A 25512-nucleotide genomic window follows, 5' to 3' on the forward strand; every position below is an offset into this window, starting at 1 on the left:
TATCAGGGAGTACCAAGAAGTCAATCAAGTCGCTTCAGCTGATTCAAAATGCTGCGGCTCGTGTACTAACCAGAGTTAGGAAAAGGGACCACATTACTCCTGTTCTGGCTGCCTTACACTGGCTCCCTATAGAACACAGGATAGAATTTAAAATTCTTCTTCTCGCCTACAAAGCCCTTAATGGGCAGGCGCCATCTTACCTTAAAGAACTCATTATACCCTACTGTCCTACTAGGGCATTGCGTTCCAAGAATGCAGGGTTGTTGGTTGTTCCTAGAATCTTGAAAAGTACAATGGGAGCCAGAGCCTTTTCTTATCAAGCTCCACATTTGTGGAATCATCTTCCAGTTTGTGTTCGTGCGGCAGACACCCTATCCGTTTTTAAGAGTGCGCTTAAGACCTTCCTTTTTGATAAAGCTTATAGTTAGGGCTGATTAGATTCAGCCCCTAGTTTTGCTGATATAGGCTTAGTTTGTCGGGGGACATCTTACTTCTTCCTTCTCTCTGTCTATACCCGTGTACACTCATGTTCCGATTAACCCAGCTTCCCCAAATGTCTTTCTTTTTGGTGTCTATATACGCTGGGATCCGGAGTCATGGATGATCCTGCGGTCCTGTGTCCTGGATCGCGAGCGCTGGATCTTGAGTCGTGGCTGTGGTCCTGGATCATAGGTCCTGGATGGATATCCTCGTGGATTCATCTTCCTATTATACACACATGCATTTCCAAACATTTGGACTACCTATGTTGCAAATGTATTATCTTTTCAATTTACACACGGCATCTATTGCACGTCTGTCCGTCCTGGGAGAGGGATCCCTCCTCTGTTGCTCTCCCTGAGGTTTCTCCCATTTTTCCCTTTAAACTGGGTTTTCTTTGGAAGTTTTTCCTTGTACGATGTGAGGGTCTAAGGACAGAGGGTGTCGTATTGTCATACTGATATTCTGTACACACTGTGAAGACCACTGAGACAAATGTAACATTTGTGATATTGGGCTATATAAATAAACATTGATTGATTGATTGATTGATTGAGGGAGAGAACCGCGGCCGGGAAAGACAGGGGGCCGGGTTCGAGGGCGAAGAACGCGGCTCTCAGGGGGCCGGGCTCTCAGGGGGCCGGGCTCGAGGGCGAAGACCGCGGCTCTCAGGGGGCCGGGCTCTCAGGGGGCCGGGCTCGAGGACGAAGACCAGACAGCTCCGGAGGCCGGGCAGGAAAGCGCTGACGGGACAGCTCCGGAGGCCGGGCAGGACCCGGTGTCGGCCGGACAGGACCCGGTGTCGGCCGGACAGGAACCGGAGCCGGTGGGACAGGCTTCGGCAGGATCCCCCACGGAAGAGGACCAGGAGTTGGCAGGACCCCCGACGAGACAGGTGACGGCGGGACCTCCAACGGAACAAGACATGGGATTGGCAGGACCCCCGGCAGAAGAGTCGTCGGCGGGACCCCCAACGGGACAGGACACAGGGTTGGCAGGACCCCCGGCAGGAGAGTAGTCGGAGGGACCCCCAACCAGTACGCCGACAGGACACGGGGAGCTGGCGTCGGCCGGAGACGAGGGGCTGGAGTCGAAACCATGGCTGCTGGGGCCAGGACTGAGGCTGGAACCATGGCTGTTGGGGCCAGGACTGAGGCTGGAACCATGGCTGTTGGGGCCAGAACTGGGGCCGGAACCATGGCTGCTGGGGCCAGAACTGGAGCTGGAACCATGGCTGCTGGGGCCTGTACTGGAGCCGGAACCATGGCTGCTGGGGCCTGTACTGAAGCTGGAACCATGGCTGCTGGGGCCGGAACCATGGCTGCTGGGGCCGGAACCATGGCTGCTGGGGCCAGAACTGGGGCTGGAACCATGGCTGCTGGGGCCTGTACTGGAGCCCAAAGCATGGCCTCCGGGGCTAGGGCTGCTAGCCTGGACCTGCGACTCCTTCTCTTAAGAGTCTTTTGGAGGCTCCGTGGACCTCCAAAAGCCAGACGAGTTCCAGAGAATGGCTCCTGGACAGGAGCAGGAACTGGGGAAGAAGCAGAGGCCGACTCCAGACGGAACACACCGAGGCGTAAGGCGCCAGGTTGGGAGTTGGGAGGCAGGGTGCTAGCATGCCTGGGGCTAGCAGGCCGGGAATCACACACCGAGAGGAAGTCCAAAATCCAGCCAGGTAAGAACTTCACTAAACCTGGCTTCTCCATAGCCATCTGGTGTGCCTCAGCCAGAGCAGCCTCTCGCTGCTGAACTCCAGACGCTCCCCTCCACTTATCAGAGCAGCCAGCCAAAGAAAAAGAAAAGCTGAGTAATTCCAGCTCAAAAGAATCTGCTGGGCCCATCCTTGGTGAGTTCCTTCTGTCAGGGTTGAGAGAGGCAAGCAAATGCAGATTAACAGAAAATACCTTTATTTCAAGGTTTCAGACAGAACTAATCCCAGTGAATACGGTCTAACAACAACAAGGAACTCACAAAGACTAACATAAAACACAGAACCTAAATGCACAAAAGACTAATCAAACAAACAAGAGACAGGTGAGGAGGGAGTAGAAAACACAGGGGCTCCAGGTGAACATAATCGGGGAGCGAAAACAGACAGAAAGCAACGGGCAAGACAGAAGGTGAACACTATTCAAAATAAAACAAGAAACCAAAGACAGAAAAAGACAAGACAAAACATAACACAGACAGATCGTGACAACAGGTTTATGACATCACTGCTCCGTCTAAGACACGAGTGGATCTGGACTTTAATTACATTTGACTCGAGTGTTTCTTCAACTTAATGTGTTGCTTCAAATAACATATGCCAGTGTAGTTTGGCAAGTATGGGGGTTATGCGTGCAGACCTTTTTGAACCGGTAAGAACTCTGGCTGTGCTGTTCTGGACAAGTTGCAGGCGGTTGATTTTGCTGGGAGACCGGAGAGGAGTGCATTGCAATAATCTAGTCTTGAGTCTTGAGAAGACGAGTGCATGAACCAGTTTTTTGGTGTCATCAGTTGAGAGTGAGGGCTTCAGTCGGGAAATATTTTTCAGGTGAAAGAAAAAGGTCTTGGTGATATGTTTGATGTGGGCTTGGAAAGACAGAGTGGAATCAAACCTTACACCAAGGTTTGTGACAACAGAGGAGAGGGAAATGAGCTGACCATCAAGGGAGGGGCTTATGTTGGTGGCCTTGGCAAGCTGATCGGTGGTGCCTATCAGGATTGCCTCTGTCTTGCTGCTGTTGAGCTGGAGGTAGTTGGTGGTCATCTAGGAGCGGATGTCTTCCAGGCAGGTGTTTAGGGTTTGGATAGTATTGGTGGGATTGGGTTGTGTTTTGATATAGACCTGGGTGTCGTCAGCATAGCAGTGGAAGTTGATGTTATGTTGTCTGATGATATGACCCAGAGGTAATAGATAGATTAAAAACAGGATCGGCCCCAGCACTGAGCTCTGTGGGACCCTGCATGTCACTGCGGTGTCGTCTGACCTGGAACCCCCGAGAGACACGTGGTACTTCGGGTTAGGAGGAGAACCACTTCAGAGCCGTTTCCGTCACCCTGGTGTAGATCTCGAGGCGGAGGAGGAGGGTGGTATGGTCCACTGTGTCGAAAGCCGCACTCAGGTCAAGTAGGACCAGGATGCTGGGTGACATAAAGACATGCACATGTTGCAAACATCCAGACATTTAAGTGGTGTCCGAAACCTGATGGGAGGAAATTTCACCTGATGTTTGTTAGAGAAATTTTTCCGATCCTTTCCGTAATGTAGTCCTTGTGTGAAAAAATTACAAAGGATTATGTAAACAGTTCCTCTTATGACTTTATATGTAGAAACTGGTACCTAAAGCTGCCTGAAAAAAGTAGATACGCAAAAGGAATAATTAAGTACGAACATAAAGATGAGTAGTAATAGAACCAGTGACATTAGTACCTCAAAAATAATCCAAAAGTATACTCGATACATACTGATGGTATCTAAACCTGAGGAGATTGAGATCCAAATTACTAATAGTGAGCAGGTTTATTTTTTTCTGCAGGAGAGTTTAAAGATTTCTGATATTGTGTGTTGTGTGTCCCTACGTGTATTTTGAAAGCAGGTGACAAAATGTCCCATGGACATGTGTCTTAAAATCGTGCTTTGAAGCAACAATCATGCAGGAATGTTGTGTGATCTGTTTGCTTGCATTCCTCAAACCTCACTCACCCCCTCGCGTACAGCTGACTGTTAATACAAAACAGTTAGGACAGTGTCACATTTTGCATAAGGTTATTAGACCAGGCATAATGAAAAACTAGTGGAAGCATAAAAGCATGTAATGGAATGTCCATGACCATGGAATGTCCATGTTAAAAGAAAAACCTTATATACATCAATCAATTTATCCAATACATTTCAAAATGTCCAGTCTTTTAAGGAACAAATTCAAGTGCTGTCATGTGATGTTACTTTAGGAGTACGTTTTAATGTGTGAACTTTGTTTATCAGCAGGTTGATGCAGGTGAAGTTTCTGCGGGTTGCAGGTTATTTAATAAATTCATGGATAACAAGAAGTTATTCCAAAGGATTTTTTTCTTTGAGGATGAACATTACATTAAATGTCACTTCTTAGACGCTTTTATCCAAAGCGACTTACATACATTCAGTACTGTGGACAATCCCCACAGGAGCAATTTGGGGTGAGGTGTCTTGCCCAGGGACACAACGACATGCTGACTGCAGTGGGACTCTAACTTGCTACCCCCTGATTCGAAGTTCAGCGCAGTATTCACTGAGCCACAGCCTCCCATATATAAATAAAGTAGAGATATTATGCTTTTGTTAATACTTGAAATGTTTGAGTGTTAGTTCAGCTGACTGTGGATGAACATGTTTAGACGTAAAACAAGTATGTTCAATAAAACATTACATTCAAGTGAATTATTGTTTTGAGTATCCTTTATGTAAGTCTAGGGTCATATAACAGTCCATTTAATGGGACTGAATGGTCAGTAAAACCCAAACACAGGGCTAAAACATCAGCAGTGTTGTGAAGCAAAACACACTTCATCAAGTATCCCAGAATCCCGTAACACCTGGAAAAAGTTATCTGCGTGTGTGCGTGGGTGTGCGTGTGTGTGTGTGTGTGTGTGTGTGTGTGTGTGTGTGTGTGTGTGTGTGTGTGTGTGTGTGTGTGTGTGTGTGTGTGTGTGTGTGTGTGTGTGTGCATGAGCTCAAGTGTTTGAGGAGTTGGGGAGCAGCATACGGGTCTGCAATGCCCTCAGTGTCTGTGACTGTTTTTACTGTCATCAATGGGAACTGTGTGATACCATCTAACCTCGGCCTCAGCAAAACAGTGAAAAACATCACAACCACGGAGACAGTCCTGTAATTATGTAAAGAAAACCACAAGTTAAACAGAAGCAATGACAATCCCACAAAGTCAATAAAATAATATTTGATCACACTCATGTGTCATCCAGGTAGAGTTAAGCAGATGTGAATGCATATGCATGATGCCTGTTAACAGTTAGTGAATACAGCAACGTGATAATGATCTTCAAACACTTTAGCACTGTCTCATTGTTCATATAGACTTTTCAGCTGTTTACCCACAACAGCAGGCCGTGAGCTCCCAAACCTACACTGACAGTCCAGTGTGACTCAAACAGACATGAATACAGTTACAAGCGCTCTCGGCTCAGACAAGTGCTCACATGCTAGAAAAGAGAAAAGTGTCCATGGATTTGCATCTTATTTCCATCCCAGTTAGGTGCCTGGAGTGAAGCAGGATGGCGTTAGAAACCAACTGTCTTCCAGGAAGGAGGGAGGGAGGTGGAAAAGAGGGATGTGGGAGAGGACAGGGGGGGTCTATCCCACTGAGCAAATTGACAAAGATGACACAACGGGTGCTGGAGGGGTTGATTCGTTGGAAACTGTTGGGTTTCATGTTGCATCCAGGCCAGGGTACACTGAGACATGCTTGATGTCCACTGATCTTTGTTTTATTGAAGCACCTTTCAATTCAGCATGTGTGTTTGTTTTTCTCTCCTAAACAACCATGAGATCATCTCTTTGCCTCGGGCTATTGAACAACAGCAACTACTGCGACCTGGGTCTAGGCGGGTGTTCAAAAATAAAAAGGTTGCAAACTAGTTATTCTCTTGCTTTGCAACAAAAGTGGGTATCAAGATGCTTTTCACACCAACTTTTGTAAGCAATCATGTCATTGGGAAACAATGTGAACAAAATACCTTTCTAGGTCAGATTTCACAAAGTGTTTCACAATAAAAACATCAGGTGATTTAAAATGGTGGGTACAAAGTTTTAATCCAAATGAAAAGTTGATTTTATGAGCCATGGCTTGAGTCTTGAGTCGGGAAAAAGGAAAAACAAATAAAAACAAATCAGAGGATCTTAGTACAGAAGAATATGATAAATTATTTCCTTGTTTTAACTAATTACCAAATTGATTATCTCAGAATTCTGGGAATGGTTTTCTCTGAAATTATTTTTCTGAGTTAGCATACTTCATAAATCATTAACTTATCATTAACTTGAGAGCTCAAATTCATTGAAAAGTGTTGCTAGCTTTGCTTGACAATATAAACCTTTAAAATGTCTTAATTTGGCTAAAAGGCAAATGAGGGAGGACCCAGAACAGAACCAAGGGGAACACCAAAATACAGATGTCATGTTTGTTATTTACACCACAGTTGTCAGGATTGGGGAATATTAGGACTCAAATTATGGATTGGAAAAGGGACTAGAGAAGGGATTTGAGAAGGAACTTGAGAGGGGACTCGAGAGGGGACTTGAAAAGAGACTTGAAAAGGGACTCAAGAGGGGCCTTGAGAAGGGACTTGGAAAGGAACTTGAGAGGGGACTCGAGAAGGGACTTGAGACGGCCGGACCGCCAACAGGAGCTGGGGAGCCGGGGAGCCGGAGACGGCTGGCACACCGACAGGACACGGGGGGCTGGAGTCGGTCGGTACACGGACAAACAACAAAAATCTAAAATCGTGACAATAGTCAAAGTGTTCCCAAAAAAACGTTTTCTGTTGTACCCCAGAACAAAGGTTTTAAGTATGTACCTAACATATGTAAGCGAGCTGTCAATGAGGACTTCCACATTTAAGGTCTGACCCTTTAAACCGGTCTGACCCCGAAAAGAATAAAGTATAAAGGTTGGAACTATTGCTACCAGAAAACTGTCAATAATGTTATATAATTCAAACTGATTTCTGCGAAAAAAGGTCACACTTTTACTTTTAACATTTTGCTGGTAATTCTGAACTTTTTGTAATTTGTAATGGAGTATTTTTGCATTGTTGTATGTACTTTGGTCTTTCCCAATCTACTGTATCTTCCACTCCTCGAGAATACCTGTGTAGGTCTTTTCTCAGGTTTGATCCCACACTTTGATCCGTTCACGTTTTCTTTTATCTGTTTTCCCCCCACAGCTTAGCCTCTCTGCTCTTTGACTAGTCAGCATCGAGTCAGACCCACCATCAGCGGCACATATTCCCAGCATCACACACATAAACAAAACCCCACACACACACATATCCCTTTCTCACTCTATTATCCCATGTCCTCAGTGCAAACACAAACAAGCTAATGGAGAAGCAGGTGTCCTTCTACTGAGATAAATAAACAGTAAACCAGGATCCAGGAGCTGAAGGTTGAGAGAGAGAGAGAGAGAGAGAGAGAGAGAGCGAGAGAGAGAATTAGCCACACAGCAGGTAAAAACAGGTTGATATTACAGAAAAGACGGGGGGAGGAGCGGGGGATTGCTGTTAGTTTCTCTCTCAATGAGTGTTTGTAGGGAGAAACTTTGAATATGGCTGATAGCATCTTTAAAGCTCCCACTGTCTCTAACAAAGCTGTTTGTTTTCAGTCAGGGTGTTTCTTTGATCTCTTGTTTTTGGATTTAAGGTTTTATTGTACATTCATGTTTATGTTTGACCTTTTTTATCACAATCATCCCAGTTGGTAGCAGAGGATTAGGAAAGTTACAGTCAGATAAAAAAATATATATGTCACAACAGCTCAAAATGTATGGAACGATAAACTTGTTTTACTTTTGCAACAATTTAAGAGTCTCTGTTTTATGAACCCCTATTGATAGTAAATTGTTAACCGTTAAGAGTGGCCCTCCCTGGGCGATATAAACGGTGTTCTTGTCATCATCCTGTAACTGTGATACAGGTGGCTGTTTTACTCTTTAAAAGGAAGAGAAAGGTTGACCCAGCTGTATTAAATCAACTCACAGCCATATGGAAGAAAATGTAATATTGCATTTTGTATATATTGTATTTTGTCATAGATTTATGATTAAGTCTCTTGGTGCCCTAACAGATGTCGTGGATAAATAATAGATAAATACACTTCACCCAAACTCACTTACCTGCTTTTACTTCATATTTACTTGTAATGTATGTTATTTATTAAATCAAAAGAGGCTCTACAGTACGATATAAACGGACAGCTAGAGCTTTTTAGGATTTTTTTTCAACCTAAGCACAGGATCTGTGTCAGAAAAGCTGTAATAAGGTCACCATGAAATCACATTACAACCAGAAGTCTCTTTAACAGTATGAAACATAATTATGGTCTTGGGTTAGATCTAAAACACCAAACCGATGTATGTGCCAATACTGTCATTTTTAAAGAGAGAATATAAAAATGAAGGTAAAATAGGTAAGCATACACAATTTTCCAAGTCTGAATGTTCTTCTAAAAAGGCTGTAAATATGCTCACTTTGTCTGAAGTCTAATTTTCTCTTTAGATACACCTTACATTTCTAAAATTATAAAATAGTGCAGCCTTTTGGATTTTGTCCCATTTCTTTTACATTGGAAACCTGTTACAGATTGATTTCTTAATGGCTACAGCAAGTAAAACTGTTTCAATGTTCAACACATTTTCAACCAATCCTTTAATTCAGATTCTTTGTACAAAAAAGCGTTTTATGTAGTTCCACCCTTCACTCGAGCTCCTTTCCCATTTAATGTTTCTGCTAATTTGCAAGTGTTGTTGTTTTTCTGATTGAAAATAGCGTTATGTTGAATTTGTATTTATTTGCCATTTAGGGTCATTTTAGTTTTTATCCTTCAGTGTTTTAATCACCTTCTTAAATACCTTTAATCATCTCTATGTTTTTCATGAATCAGGCAGGCTGTTATGAGATATATCATACTTTCCATGTCCACTTCATTAAGTACACAATCGCATGCAAACCAGTATCTACAACAACTCTGACACGTTTTTATTTCTGAAGTCGTAGTTAATGGTGATTAATAAATACATGTGTTTTCAATATTCCTGTGAATCAACTGTGCACAACATTTGAAACACATTTATATTGCAGTCAATTTCAACACTAATACAAACTACACCCTCAACTTGCAGTTAAATCCATGCTTCTCTGTGTCAATCAAAACATGGAGTTTCTATCTATATTTTTTTAAGCAATTGCATTGGATTGCATTAACTATTACAGGTGCACCTAATGTAGTTAACACCAACTCAGTGTGTTTATCTCCCAATAAATGACCCAACTTAAAAATCAGAGCGGTTGCACCCTGCTCCTCCTCTGGCTCACCCCGAGTCTCTCTCCAGCTCTCAGGTATAGGCCACCAGCTGAGCCAATCACAGCCTAGGAGCCTCAATTGACAGTTTGGCCCCGCCCTCCCTCCACCTGTAATCCAATCCGGTGGCCTGTCACAGGTAAAACCGGCCTTAATTTCTCAGCATTGCCCAAAAAAGCGAGAAAAGCCGACAAAACCCGTTCTCTCACTAGGGAAACCTTGTTTATTGCCGCGGCCCTCATACAGTGTTAGCGGCGCAATTTTCCACCTAAAGAAGACGGATCGGATTTTCAGTACCAACTAGAAAGTCCAGTTCGACCGACCGAGATGTCACAGGAGCATGACAAGTAAGTTGCCCTGACTTTCCACTTTAGCCTGTACAACGAGCACGAGTCACTATAAGCTGTTATTATTGACACTAACTATATTTAGTGTTTTTATTTTGTGAGTTCATGGCACAGGGGGGTTTTAAAAGGTCATACTGTGGTTCACATCCGACCCGCAGCTGCTGTCTACTTTTATAAAATCTGATATTTAAGGATTATTTTGTAGGATTTCTTATTCGGTTTATTTCTTAAATTGACTTTAAGACTTGGCTGCCAACCTGGGAAGCGATAATATCTCATTGTTTCCCATGGTGTAACTGCGCTCGTTTCACCTGTCATGTTCAAGCCTGCACAGGTGTATCTTCACCTGTCGTGCGAGCAGAGTCTGGCTGTGGGAATAAAAACGGTCCCGTGATAGTGATGCATGGGCGGTTTAGTGTTTGATTTCGCTTGAAGCCCTAACAGTTATGTGGATAGTCTTAATGATGTTTGTTCAGGAATAAATATGGACCTCAGCAAGGAGCTGTCAGCTAAAGAAAACTGAAGAAAGTGTCATATTCATGTAAGAGTTTGGAATCAACAGCTTCACTGACAAGTATTTAAACAGAGGAATATGTTTTATGTGAAATGCTTAGCTCATATTCTGTATGTTTTTGAGGGCAATGACAAGGAGACTTTGGAGGGGAGTGAAATCATACACCTGCTAGGCGTTGGCTCGACTTTACTAACAGAGACAATGTAAGCAAGCACAGGGCCATAGTTTTTTGAGGATTTTACTTTACAGGATCCAAATGTTTTGGGTGTCAAACATGTAAGATTACATGCACATTTCTCTAAATGTTAAATAAATGTGGGGTTTTTTCATAGGGTATACAAAAAAAAGTGAAAGTCTGTAAATTCATGATGCATTACTGACTTGGATATGGAATCTAATTTTAATATCTGTGTGAAAAGCAATCAAACTCTTAATTTGTTGTATTAGTAATGGAATACTTGAGTTTTATTGCCAGTAAATAAAGGGTCTTATCAGGTTGCCTTTTATGAATAGCACAATTACATATAGGATTACTAATTATCACTTTGCCTTGACCATTGAGAAGAAAAAAGCTGTTTGTTGTAGATACTCAACATGGAAACTGAGCCAGTCTGTTAACACTAAATCATTATTACTTTGTTGTGGTAGAAAACCAAGCAGATGGATTTGGTAGAATGGTGATTCAAGGAATGTCATTTCCAAAGTTTGACAAGGAAATCTAATGAAACTTATGACTAATGAGTAATGACTAAACTTAGTTTTCTAAGTAAATAGAAGCACACATTACTGTAAATAGGTAAGTTCAGTGGTAACTGTTCAATAATTCTCACTTATTTGAAATTGATCCTATAGTCCTTTCAAATTAAAGGTGTTTACCTGAGTTAAATGAGCTCGTTATAACACATTAAGACAATTAGTAGCAGATGAGACACAGAAACTGGAACTGTTGTGTCCTGTTTGCAAAGCAATTACTCAAAAGGCCTCCCGAGAACGAAGAGGAAGAGGAAGATACATGCTGTGACTTTGAATAAAAACTCATGATTCTCTACAAAAACAGAAGCATGGCGCAGGAATGTGGCAGAGTCAGGTGCGTCACTTGTGGTCAGCTTCTCAGCCAATGAGCAGTCCCAGAGGAGAAGCGTAGAGTCGTCACACTGGATGAGCCTGTAGAGCATCTTTCGCTCAAGACAGCGCAGTGGTTCGATTGGCTGAGATTTGTTGCACAATCGTTAAAAAGCTTGAACAACAAGTCTAACAGATAAAGAACATACAGGGTTGATCTCTTGCTCTTATAACCTGTTTGTCTGTTCTGAACAAGGTTGTGATTGTAGGTCTTGGCTTTGTGAACTTGTATGAAGTCAGAGAGGAGAATCAATCTGTTCAATGCTTGAGGAGAGGTTCATAAAGGGCGGCACAAAATATCATTTTTTTCTCCTCTCCAAATCAAGTTGCACAATGAAACACATTGAGAACGATTGCAATATATCGCACTTGTTGAAAAAGTATCAGTAGAAAAGTGCACTTTTAAATGATCTAACTGAGGCATAACTGACTACATCTGCTTTGTCTTAATCGTAAATAATATCATTTTCACAATATTCAACGTTATCACATATATTTTCCTCAAATAGTGAAGCCCTAAAAAAAGCATGTGACAAAGTGTTTGCGATGGAAATAAGCATTTACATCTTAATAATTGGTTTGTATATAACATAATGACACTTTCTCTCTTGCAGTAAGCGTGCGGTCCTGGTTCTCCAGAACGAGCCGGGTTATGGCGGGCAGCGTCGCTCCTTCACCACAGAAGATGAAGCCTGGAAATCCTTTCTGGAGAATCCGCTGACGGCCGCCACCAAGGCCATGATGAGCATCAACGGAGACGAGGACAGCGCCGCAGCTCTGGGCCTGCTCTACGACTACTATAAGGTAGAAAACTAATGAATCTAACAACCACACCATGCAGGAGTTCAACTTTCTGAGCTATTTCCTCTTGAATTCTCAGTGGATCTGGAAGCAATCGAAAGGGGAAATCTTAGGTCTGGGGATTAGTTACCAAATCCTTACATGCCTTACCTATATGGTCTCACTCTATACTGACATAGGACCCTGAAGCAAACATCTGTGAGGCAGAGCATGTCATGTAACTGATCTATAGACAGCAGGATGATTTGGCTTGTTGGAAGTGATGTAGTCAGATGCTGAGCGGCTGTGTTTACCCTCCCATACAGGTGCCCAGGGAGAAGAGAACAATAACCCAGAGCAAGCCAGAAGCACAGGTCTGTGATGTGGATCCTAACAAAAGGTAAGCAACAGCCTTCGCCTAGTACCACCCCACTTTTAAAAAAAATTAAAACCGTGAAAAAGCAGAGAAGCTCTTTCCTGGTTTTTGAGTTTTGTGTGTACATCTGCATATACATGAGTGAGCAGGACAAAGCAGTCTTAATCTTTTTCTGAATCTGCACACATATTCATTTTTGGAGTAGCATAAAAACAGAAAGAAAACAGCCTTGTTTTCAGCTGTTTAAGAGTCCAGGCCTGAGATTAAAACATATTCACATTCAGACAGTCACACAACCAAGTGGCACCAAAATAACTAATAATAACAGTGTCATAAAAGTGAAACATAAAGCTTTAAAGTCTCAAAATAGAATACAATAATTTTCCTTGAGAGTTGTTCAATTCATTTTAAGCACCTGAATCCAAGATGATCACTTACTTATCCCCAAAAGGCAATTGGTTGTTCAGTAGTGAAACACAAAATTATAAAGACAGAGAGCACATGAACACATATGCATATAAAACGGCAACAAAGTAAGGGTTAAAAGTAAGCAAATATAACTTAAACATAAAGAATTGTTATATTTATGTCAGGAAAAGTTTTATTTTGATATGAGTGAGTATATGTTAGATTTTGCTTATAGAACTCATAAAATGTATTTTTAATTTAATGAAATGTTATTTGCTGCAGACACCAGATCCATGCCGGACACTCCATAGCGCCACATCACGAAGGGGGGATGGAGAACAGGATCCAGGTCCTCAAGGGGCCCTTTAATATTCTCCAGCTGGCCCCGGACAAGAGATCCCAGTTCCCCTCCCCAGGTCTGTTCACATTCAATAACACAAAGAGCCACAAGGAGCTTTTAAAAAACAGAACACCTGATTGTAAATGTTCTGATATTTCCCTTCTCAGACACAACCGTCACGGTTTCTGTCGCTGTGCCCAACTACCCGTCCGTCAAGACAGAGCTGCCCTCCCATGGCTTCTCTGTGACCGTGCCAAACAACTGTTCCGAAACCGACGTCTTTGACCGCCAGCACAACCACAACACGGTACAGTTCAGCCCCAGCACCCAGTCCCGCACGCCCCCCGACTCCACCTACTCCGAGAGTTACAAGGATGGTTCCCAGGAGGTGTGTGTTTCGATCCCCCTCTTTCTAAACCTCCCTAATGCTCTCCCTCGCTTTCCTCTCCTCTTCGCTCTCGGATCTCTCCCAACACACAATGGGATATTCACCCGATCCCATGGAGCCAGCGGTGGGCTCAGCCTTCCCTGGTTTTATTTGAACATGCCAAAATAGCGGCCAGTGTGTTATTATGCCATTGTCTCACCAACACAATAAAGTGCTGTACTTTTCTCCTACAATAGCCAAAGCCCTTTCTCTCTCTCTCCTCATTTTCTATTTAGCTGGAGGGAAATTACCTTAGAATAGAGTAACCTGACAAAACCCCTGTACAGGAGGGGGTTGGGGGGGGTTTAGCAACGTGAGGGTAGAGCCATTGAAACTAAGAGAAATGGTGATGAACAGATTAATTAAATCTACAGAAACTGTTAATTCACACCAAAACCCAGACTGGGAAATAGTGTCTGTGACCTGATTCTAATGTTATACCATGTTTCCCTGTGGCAACTTTAGATATTTATAACTAATAATTATGATTAGTTCATTAATAAATTTGTATTTACTTGTATTCAAATCTTTATTTATCTATATAGGTGAGGGGGATATTTAAAAGACAGTTAATGAATGTCATGCTGCATGTGAATAAACAAGAATGACATGGTTGTATACTAATGTTAAAAGATCCCAGTTCCGTCTAAAATACGTGTGTAGAGGCTTATAAGTTGCTGTTATACGCTTATCTCTGGTACTGAAACTTAAATACTGTTTTAAGTGGTGGAAGAAATAGCTGTATATCCCTATGGAGTGCTAAATTATAATAGTCCCCTGGTGAATTATATAAATAAATAACTCATGTTTAGTATCCTCTATTTGCTGAGCCTCACTTTACACTGTCTATCTGTTTATCTTTGTGTGCTACAGGTGTTTTCCTTCCCAGGGGATCTCCAGTTACGCATGTCCTCCATGGCGCCTGAGGACTACACTCAGTTTAACACCGTGCCGGGGTAAGTCGCGCTGCCGCCAGCCCACCGCCCGACTTCCACCGCCATTCAGCTTTTTAACACAACACCGCAGAATGGCCTCATTCATGGCAGTCACAGGGGAGACACCAGACTCCCCACCGTGTGAAAGACAAGAGTCGGCACACACGGGCGTTATCTGGCCCTACACACTGATTTCAAGATCGCAGTTTACCTGCAGCGGCTGAATGAAGTGTGCACCATTATGCCTAACATGTATCCGAATGCCATTGTTGCATTGTCATCCAGTTTTACAGACAAGAAATGCCTTTGATTCATGTTTTATTGTTGTGTTATTTTAGGAACAACTTCGAATACACCCTTGAGGCGTCCAAGTCTCTGCGTCAGAAGACAGGAGACGGGACGATGACGTACCTCAACAAGGGCCAGTTTTACCCCATCACCCTCAGGGAGGTTAACAACAAAGGAATACGGCAACCCATCACCAAAGTCAGGGTAAGAAAAGGAACATCACAAATAAACCTGGCACAACATACGATTACATATGATCATTATTGTAACCTAATTTATGTTTCATTGTGTGTGTTTATGCATTTTCAGAGTGTAGTGATGGTGGTGTTTGGAGAGGAGAAGTGCAGAGATGATCAGCTGAAGCACTGGAAGTACTGGCACTCCAGACAGCACACTGCCAAACAGAGGTGTCTAGACATTGGTAAGAACCTAATTAAAAAAATTAAATCTATATTCCATAAAAAGTGTGTATTGATAGGCAAAAGAAGAGTCTAATAAACTAAAGAGTAACACCTGAGACACTGCTGGTGCACAGACGTTGGTGATTTTAATGATTCATTCCTGGTTTCACCGCGGACTGCCCTGATTAATCCTCCTGTGTCTGCACAGTTAAGTGGCTGGTTGAAAGGGCAGTTTAGCAGGAGCTGACAGGCATAGGTGTGTTGCTAAGGATTAATTCTGCAGCCTTTAAAACCTCAGTGTGGTTTACAGTAACTTGGTGAATAGACATAACGTTTTATACTGTATAAACTGGGTTAGCTGTACATCATTGCCTGCTTTGGTGGCAAGCCACTACAGGCAAGAAACATCATTTAATTGTATGCAGAGGCCAAGGCTGAGAGACTGGGCTAATTGACTAGCAAAACAATTGGATAATGCCTAATTTGCATATTTAACCATAGTAGTGCAGAAAGCTTGTTGCACAAAAGTATTGTCTTCGTTTATATAATCAACAGGAAAGGTTTCATGCTGATTTGTATTAGTTAAATTACCTACATTTTTATCCTAATCACCTGCAGTGTATTTTCTTAAATTAGTCACTAAACTCTCATTTTGTCACAGCTGACTACAAGGAGAGCTTCAACACCATTGGCAACATCGAGGAGATTTCCTACAACGCCATTTCCTTCACCTGGGACACCAACGAGGAGGCCAAAGTAAGAGAATAATAATAATAATAGCCACATACTAACACAAACACACACGGCTTTATAGATACACAACTGATGGATAGAGCTGCTTCTACATCACTCATGTAAGAACAAGCACAGTTTCCATTTCTTGGACTCTTAATATGAGCCTTGACCTTTACATATACACACACAAATCCTTAAGACAGAACTAGACTCCTCCTCTATTTAAAGGTCTTGTGTGGTTTTTGCCACAGACCAGAATTAGGGTTTCAGGTGTTAACTTCCCTTTGTTAGTTATTATAAGCTGCTCTGTTCTTTGTAATCGTACAAAACAATCGTTAAAGAACTTAAAGAAAATAGGGGCTTTAATAGAAGACTGAAGACGCTGTTACAAGGTTCCTCCCCTCCTCTGTGTGTTTAGCATTGTTGCGTAGAGACGTTGATCTATTGTGATGCTGCCTGTTAAGGTATTTCAGACGGGCGCAACAAAAGAGTGCAGGAATGAGGAAACTCAGTGGGGGGACAAGGATTGAGTTGGGCAGACAGATAACAAATTAAACGGGTAGGAGAGGAGGACCTCCTGTCCTCTCTCCCTCGCTTCATTTTCCATTTTTTGTTGACCCTCGTGTCACTGATCCACTGTTAGCCTGAGATGGAGGACAAACTAACAGACCAGAGACAACATGGCGTCACACACACACACACACACACACACACACACACACACACACACACACACACACACACACACACACACACACACACACACACACACACACACACACACACACACACACACACACACACACACACACACACACACACACACACACACACACACACACACACACACACACACACACACACACACACACACACACACACACACACACACACACACACACACACACACACACACAAGGATGTGGGTCTAACTGTCATGACTTGAGGCCTTTGTCCATAGGATGTTCATCCTTGTGTGTGTTCAATTCTCCTCCGTGTGTATTTTCAGAAGCACCGCCCTTCCATGTTGTGTGGGTGTAGGTGGGTGTGTGTGTGAGCGAGCAGGTGTATGCATATGCCCCCAGGCAGCATATACGTATTTGCACATTGCAGCCCTTCCCTGATGTTTACCTGCTCTGGGGCAGTTTAATGATGTTATCACAAAAACACAACTGAAAGAAACCCAAAGTACAAGAAAATGTTCATCTTTATAACAATAATCGTTCATACTAATGACTCCAATATTATTATAGCACACTTCAAGGGTGTAGAAAATAAAGTTGTACTGTTTCTACACACAAATACAGCAAAACATTTAAAAGGAATACAACTATAAACCGTCTACATTCATGCTTATTTGTATAGAGTGTTTGTTTACGCTTCGAAATGTAACCAATCAACCAAATAAAAGTGCAAAGAATCAGGGATAACAAATTCGTTTTTTTTAAAAGAAAAAATGTAGCATTATTTTGGTGACAGATTTATGAGTTCCTGACATTGAGAGATTCAAAATAACATACAATTTCAAATAAAAACAACCTTAAAGATGGAGTTGAGTTAACGAATGTAGCTTGATGTGAATTGTATTCCAACAAAGTAAAAAGTCTTTAATCTTAATAGTTTCACTATAAATAAAACCTGCTTAGTGTTTTTTACTGATAAATTGACTGTCTTTTTAATAATATTTATAAGACGAGGGATAGCCTACCACTTGCTTACCGATTTGGTTCCTCTCTGTTTGGTGCTTCCAAATGGTCTGTTATTAGAGTGTTTTGTTGACACAATGATAACCTGTTTTCAATACAAGCACCACGAGGACAAAGGAGCATCTCTTACGTTAGGACAAAATGAGCCTGTGATACTAAAGCTGACCAGTGGAGGGCAACACAGGACACTGGATGAGGGGGCTAAACTGCAGAAAAAGCCTTCAGTGTTGCACAATGATGATGATAAAATAAAATCACAGTGAACACCTTCTCTCACTTTCAGAAGTAGAGTTGACTTCAATGGACAAAGCTTTTAGATGTTTTCATTGGACGATGAAATACTCAGAAATGACCATTATGCAGAAAGGTTATGTAATCAATGTCGTCGGGTAAAAAGTAGTTGCTGGAATAAGAGAAAAACTTAAGTACCTTAAATGTGTACTCGGGGACAGTGCAACTATGTACAGGTAAAGCAGTTTTTCTGTGTGTCTTAACCACAACATTCTTGCCTCCTTCCTCTTCAGATCTTCATCTCCGTCAACTGTCTGAGCACCGACTTCTCCTCCCAGAAGGGCGTGAAGGGTCTTCCTCTGAACATCCAGATTGACACCTACAGCTACAACAACCGCAGCAACAAGCCCATCCACCGTGCCTTCTGCCAGATCAAAGTCTTCTGTGACAAGGGGGCCGAGAGGAAGATCCGAGACGAGGAGAGGAAGCAGTCCCGCCGGAAAGGGAAGGTCCCAGATCTCAACCCCAGCCTGGCCTGTGAGTCCCTCAGGAGAATCTAACATGTGTATAACAAGCACAACAAATATGATCTGTCATTTCGTACTAATTCTCACCATAAATTACAGTTCAAGAGTTCTATTTTTTTCTTTTAAAGATACACTAATATATACTTTTATGCAAACAATGCATCCACTTAAATGTGTAATGAGAGATTGAAGTGATGATTTCACTGAGAAATATCACATGGCTCAGCACTTCCTGTCAGCCGTGGAGCATTTATTATCTTAAGACTTAGATATTTCCTTCAGGAGTTACTGGAAACAAAACACAAAAAGAGAGCAAACATTTGACTCATTCGTGTATATAGACACACAACTTCATAATAACTGATGGTCCTCAGTCTTTGCTCGATGTGTAATGGAGCTGCAACCATTAGCCGATCCACGGAGAAATAATCCCCCACTATTTTAATACCCTTTAATTTTTTGAAAAAGTGACTGAAAATGTTGCTTCAGGCATCTCAAATATGGACATTTAGAGATAAGAAGATACATCGAAATATAGAAATAGTAAACAGTTTAATTGATAATGAAAATAATTATATTTTCAGACCTCAATGTGTGAATAACCAAAACACATTTGCTGTAACAACCATATCATGAAACTGTCCATGTTTTACGGTGTGCTGCCCCCAAGTGGACATAATAATATATTAAAAGAGGTTTAATGTTTTTGAAAATGTCCCTGTGCTTAGATAGAGGCTTTATAAATGACTTAACTATTTTTGTTTTGTATTTTCCTCCCAGTTGTGGATGTCAAAGGTCCCATCCTCCAGAAACGCAACGATATGACCATCTTCAAGAAGCTGAACGACCACGAGACGCAGCCTGTCCTCTTCATCCCTGACGTTCACTTCTCCACCTTCCAGCGCCATGTGAGTGCCAGTCACATCACACATTACTAACTCTAGCACGTCCCACCAGTCATTTCTTACCATCAACATTTTGTTTTGCTACATTTACATAACATCCGTAGCATCTTAGATGGTCCATAAACATGTTCTGCCTCCACCCACTCATCAGCCATCTGGGTCTTGGTGACCTGGCTGCCTGCTAGTTGGCAGGAACAGGGAGTCCTTGTTTCAAACTCTGATAGGAGTCCGACACACTGATGGATGGATTTCAAACTGCTTACTCACATAATGAATCATTAACCAGTGACTGAAAACAAACCCAGGATATGCTTCCCTGTAATGCCGACTCAATATGAAGATGCTTAATGGGACAGAGTTTCCCCCCAGTCACGCTTCAAGCATGCAAGCAGTCTGTCAGGTTTTATCTTCTCTGTGACTACTGAACTTTGGTTCTTCCATGACACAGCAGTGTGTGTGTGTACGGGCCTGCCCTCTGTGTTTTAGAATCTTAATTTATAGTGAAAACATAAAAAAAGTTTCTCCCTTTCGTTCCCTCTCAGTTAATAATGCTACCAGCGAGGGTGAGGGAGGGAGGGACAGGTTATTTTGGGTCCTTTCGAAGACATTGAACCTGGCTCAAGTGCTATCAGTTTCTAATAAACTCTGAGTTTACTGGATTCCTTCTTAGAATAGAAATCTATTAACAGCATTGCAAGCAATCAATACAGTGGGAGAGCCGAATGGCTCCAAAAAACAGCTGCGTTCCAAGAATTACATCAAGAAAACAACATATTTGACTGACTCCAAAATATTGAAGTGGTTGAAGTGATTTGATGCACTCTGTGGATTACTTTGTAACATTATACTTTTATATAACACTGGACTATACAAATCCTACACATCTAACATATATCGTTTCTGTATTTGTATACATTGTTCGCTATGTTAACAGTTTTCAGAATATATTTAGCTTTTTATAAAGTTATTAAATGGCATTCTTTCATCTTATGTAGAGCACTTTGAACTATTTCTTTATTTGAAAGTTGCTATAGAAATACAACGTTACAATTTAAATGTACAATTTAACTTTCCTTAAAAGAAAAAACTAATTTCTTTCTTTCTGTTTCCTCTGCAGCCTTACCCAACAGAAGATGGAGAGGACAGGTGAGTTCACTGGGGCCTTGATTTCACGCTTCTCCCAAATACTTTAAAGTACTTTTGAACCGAGTCAACCTTTGGCACATTCCCAGTAAAAGGCATACAGGGATGTTGTTTCTAGGAAAGGCCCATGGGGCTTTGTGTGTGTTGTATAGCCTGTTAGCTGGTTGTGAAGCACGTTAAACAGTGATTTGTGTGTTTCTGTGTCTGCAGCTCGGGCATGAAGAGATTACCCTTCAGTGATGAAGAGTTTGGTTCACCCCCAAACAAGATGGCGAGAGGAGAGGAACCAAAGAAAGGTAGTGAGTGAGTGAGTGTGTGTGTGGTAATATGTTGAGTTTTCACATCAGGTGAGTTATGGTCTTCCCAATGTGTGTGTGCATGTTAGCATGTCTTCTGTGTTTGACACACACACACACATACCATCTATACATCACTTCAGAGGATATCACATTGACTTACATGCATTTCCTGGAGACTTATCCTAACCTTAACCATAACCAACACATGCCTAACCCTAACGCTAAACCTAACCAAGTCTTCACCCTAAAATGAATGATTCCCCTCATGGGGACCTCCATTTTGTCCCCATAAGGGAGGCGAGTCCCCACACGTGACTGTGTAAACAGATTTAGGTCCCCACAAGTATAATAATGCTAGGCCACACATACACACACACTCTTGGGGCCATGTGATTATTCCAGCTCTTCGAAAACACTCACACACGTGTCTACGGCCTGCACTGACCTAACAAATACCAGTGATAGCTATGTGCACACACACACATGCAAACAAGTCTATGCCCTTTCCCCTACACTATATCCTATTCATAGACATAAGGCAAGCTTCGAAGAAAAACATGGAGTGTAGTCAAAATGGGTATTAATTCAAAATCATTTTTATGACTCTGCATAATACATGCATACAGTCAATAGCTTCCAACAGCGAGATAGGGCTGCAGGAGTTTAGGCTGTAAACTATCTACAAAGAACTAATAACACTGGTCAGACCACACTGGTCAGGGGTCAACAGATGTCCCTGTTGCACAAAATAATATACATTTATTTAGGGTCTTCCACCTAGAGATATTATATTGTGAACTACTGCATACTTTAATCTCATTCAGCATTGAAAAGCCCTTCAAATTAACAATCCCAGACCCACTTCCTCCTGTATTTATTTCTTTATCCAACCAGGTTATCCCTGTTGAAAGAAGACCTTTCCAAGAGTAGTAGGAGTTTTTGCCAAGAATACCAAAGACTGAGGTTGCGTGCCGCACTATACAAACATTAACCTGTAAAGAGCCACAAATAGACATGACTTCCGAAGCTTAACTGCGTACATTTAAAATTAAGCATTATTCTGCAAAAAAGCGACATTCATTGAGTTTTAATCAAACTTAATTCAGTTTAGATTTGGGGAAAATCTTTCCCCATAAGCTTCCATGTTTCCATGTTAGAAATGTGGTAGTAGTGTGATGGTTTGAATGGGATCATGCCGATGTTAATACAGTGAAGGAGATACTGCCAATCTGCCAGTGTGCCAACAGCCTCCATGACGTCCATCTCAAACAAAGTTATTAATGGTGGCTCCAGAACACCGTGAACTCTGGCCTAAATACTGTAGCATTGCGAAAACCCCCCTTATATAGTCACTTACAATTATAATTGGGTTTAGTTTCTCAAACATCTGAAATCTCCTGTGCATAGTTAGGTCTTTAAATATGTGTTGCATTTAGAGACCACACATATCGCAACAGCTTGCAAAACAATACAAGAAAATCTATTTAGAGCATGATCTATTTTGAGTGAGAATGAAAGGTGGGCCCATGTTTGAATGTGCTTTCTAGGTGTGAATTGCGTGGGTCCAGGGACAGTTTAGTTCTCAATAAGTGTCTCAAAAGTCCTGTAGTAGTGGTATAAGTTAAAATGGCCAACAACATTGCAGAAAATGTTTAAATGTACAAATGCATTAAACATAAGTATACCTGTGCTTGAGCTTTACTTCTTTGAAATTGAGAAAGGGAAACACTTTAGCCACAAATCAGTCAAACAGTTCAGACTGACGTAAACACAAGCTTCAAGACTTTTGGCTGATGCCAGAATTGGGGCATGTTTTGTGTCCAACCCATGAACAAAATGTGCTCTGCTTTGATGCCTTCTTGTCTCTTCTTTCTCTTTTCACCACACAGTCCTGCTGTACGTGCGCAGGGAAACGGAGGAGGTGTTTGATGCCCTCATGCTGAAGAATCCCACGCTGAAAGGCCTGGTGGAAGCTGTAAGTTGTCCTCAGTTGACTTCATGTTTTTGTTTTATACCGAGACCCAGTTCTCATTGTGTCTAAAAGCAGTACAACCCACAAACATCTGGCTTGTATCTTCAACTGGAAAGTTTACAATCTGCATTCATTCCCGGGACAAATGACCGCAGTAGACATGGGTGTTTATCTGCTAAAAATCCACATGGATTTGGACAATTATTTTAATGCATTAACGTAAATAAAATTCAACTATCCTCTCCCTAAAGTCACCAGAATCTATTGACAGAATGAATAATGTAATGTTGGAGAGTTTGAACAAGAGACTGAGTATTAATAGATACAAAAACAAGAAGTAGCATAACCACCGTTGTTTACTAACCTTTTAAGCTTTCTGGCATGACATCAAACCTAACACACCGAGGAAAATAACAGAAAGGCATGTTAGTCTAGTATTTGGAAAAGGAGTCGCCTATTTTTTCCAGGATTTAAAAAAAAAAAAAAAAAAAACCTGAATAAACATGCACATTTTGGAAAAAAGTATATAGCCTACTGTACAGTATATAGGCAACTGTGGCCTGTTAAATAAGCTGCAGGACACCAACTAGAAACAACGTAGGGTAGACGGAGTACAAAAGGTGAACTGGGGACATTGAGAAATGGAGAGAAAGGGTGTGTGCGGGTTCAAAAGGGACACAGGGAACTAAGGGAGGGGAGTTACTGGGGACAAAAGCTGGGGAAAAGAGGAAGTGGGGACGTCCTGGGGAGAGGGAAGAAGAGGAGATTGTGGGAAAAGGGTGTTTTAAAAATGCAAATAGAAGAATAGAAAGAGGCTGGTGGGAGACTACTTTAGGGTGCAAAGGTTGTGTATAGTGATTATAGAGAACCATGAACAGGTGCACCAGGTGTCTGTAGAGGATTACACTATTTTATATTTTCTTTCTTTATGGTTCCCTTAATAATTCAACATTGATTTGTGTTTCTTTTTTTAACCAGATTTCAGAGAAGTATGAATTATCTTTGGATAAGGTTGGGAAAGTCTACAAGAAATGCAAGAAAGGGTGAGTCATCATCACTACACTGTCTGTGAGCAACCAAACCCAAATAGTTGATTCTTTTGATTTACATCTTAATTGCTTTATTTATTTTTATTCTTCTTGTATTATTATTCAACTTATTTTGATTTTTTTATTATTATTTGTATAGCACTTTCATTTAAAAACAGCAAAAATATTGATTTAAATAAAATATTCTGGTAAAAATAAAGTGTTCAGTGTTGCAGAGCAAGCAAGACATTTAAAATACCTACTAATTAAAATGCATAAGAGATCATAAATGAACCTGATTGTACACTTTGGTTATCTTTAAATGAAACAAAGAGGTCACTAACATCCATATCTGTTTGATAATAGGATTCTAGTGCACATGGATGACAACATCATTCAACACTACTCCAACGAAGACACCTTCCAGATCACCATGGAGGAGATGGGCGACATGTACAAACTCACCCTCACTGAGATCTGATTGGACGATGCCAGCAATAGAGGACCAATGAAATGGAGCTGTCGGAAGAAGTGGTTTACACATCTTGCTACGCAGTGATACTACTTGATCTGACACTTAAATCATGTTGTCTTTGTGCTGCATTAATTTCAAAAGTCAGGTATTTAAAAAAAAAAGCCACAGCTCTTCATGGATCGCAATGTTGATTAGGTGTGTAAGTTATACATTTTTGATTGATTTTAAAAACCTTTCTCTGTGTATATACGACTCAACAAGTGAGTCCAGGTTTTATTGTATACACATTTATTTTGTATTCAGTAAGTTGCACCTCACAGATTTGTGCTTAATTTTGTAAATGTTTGTGCAGAGCATTTGTGTGTGGCTGCTATACCTCATGCTATGCAAGCAGCAGTGTTTCTTTTTAATGAAGAGAAACGACTCGTCTTTCCCTTCTTAAAGCCATAGCACTGATGATTACAATCCGTAATGTTGGGTATTTTCCGCACAAAATGAAGATGCAAATTGTTGATAGAGCCCCAGTGGTTCAGTGTATTAATACTAAACAACATGGCAGTATTCGTTGTGTAAAACTCTCTTCAACCGTCATGCAATTAGGGTAGAATATTGTAAATGATTGTGATTATTTTTTTAGTGTAGGAGACATTACATTACATGAAATTACTTAAAAGATGATTTTTCATCAGGTTGATATAAAAATGGCCTCTGTGAGTATTAAATAGTCATTAAATACATGAATAACAATGCTAAAAAGCGTCCCTGTAGAGTAGGTTTCTGAATGTTGATGAAATAGGTCAATCAATGTGTAGTGCAGTCGGGCTGTTCTGGAAGTGCAATATGATATTAAGGGTCAGACACATTCGCAAAGAGAATCTCCTCTATTGTCAAAAATAAATTTATATTATCTGGTTTTTAAAAAAAAAGGAAATATTTGTGTATATAGCCACTGAAAAAACTGATCGATATGGTCTTTCCTTTTGTATCTCAGTACTTATTGTGTATATATTTATTATTA

General features: G+C 41.4%; 1 protein-coding gene across 2 annotated transcripts; it reads left to right on the plus strand.

Annotated features, from left to right (window-relative positions):
- Positions 1–9729: 9729 nt before the first annotated feature.
- grhl1 (grainyhead-like transcription factor 1) lies at positions 9730–25135 on the plus strand. Of its 2 annotated transcripts, none has more exons than XM_034112186.1 (16): positions 9730–9882; positions 12133–12322; positions 12625–12698; positions 13365–13498; positions 13590–13810; positions 14723–14805; positions 15123–15276; positions 15382–15493; positions 16135–16229; positions 18439–18682; positions 19453–19580; positions 20695–20723; positions 20931–21016; positions 22909–22994; positions 23970–24034; positions 24386–25135. In XM_034112186.1, exons 1-16 carry the CDS (start codon positions 9863–9865, stop codon positions 24498–24500), a joined length of 1836 nt encoding a protein of 611 aa, XP_033968077.1. In that variant the 5' UTR covers positions 9730–9862; the 3' UTR covers positions 24501–25135. The 2 variants fall into 2 exon arrangements, with proteins under 2 accessions (XP_033968077.1, XP_033968078.1); XM_034112187.1 differs by having other exon boundaries at positions 13590–13729.
- The last annotated feature ends 377 nt before the right edge of the window (positions 25136–25512 follow it).

The sequence above is a fragment of the Pseudochaenichthys georgianus genome, chromosome 22 (assembly GCF_902827115.2).
Source record: "Pseudochaenichthys georgianus chromosome 22, fPseGeo1.2, whole genome shotgun sequence".
NCBI classification, from domain to species: Eukaryota; Metazoa; Chordata; class Actinopteri; order Perciformes; family Channichthyidae; genus Pseudochaenichthys; species Pseudochaenichthys georgianus.

Excerpts from the sequence above, each read along its gene's own strand:
- grhl1 (XM_034112186.1), top strand. The coding sequence starts at position 9,863 with ATGTCACAGGAGCATGACAA. Across the intron at positions 13,499-13,589 it reads ATCCCAGTTCCCCTCCCCAG|ACACAACCGTCACGGTTTCT; the intron begins GTCTGTTCACAT and ends TTCCCTTCTCAG. Across the intron at positions 18,683-19,452 it reads TCTCAACCCCAGCCTGGCCT|TTGTGGATGTCAAAGGTCCC; the intron begins GTGAGTCCCTCA and ends TTTTCCTCCCAG.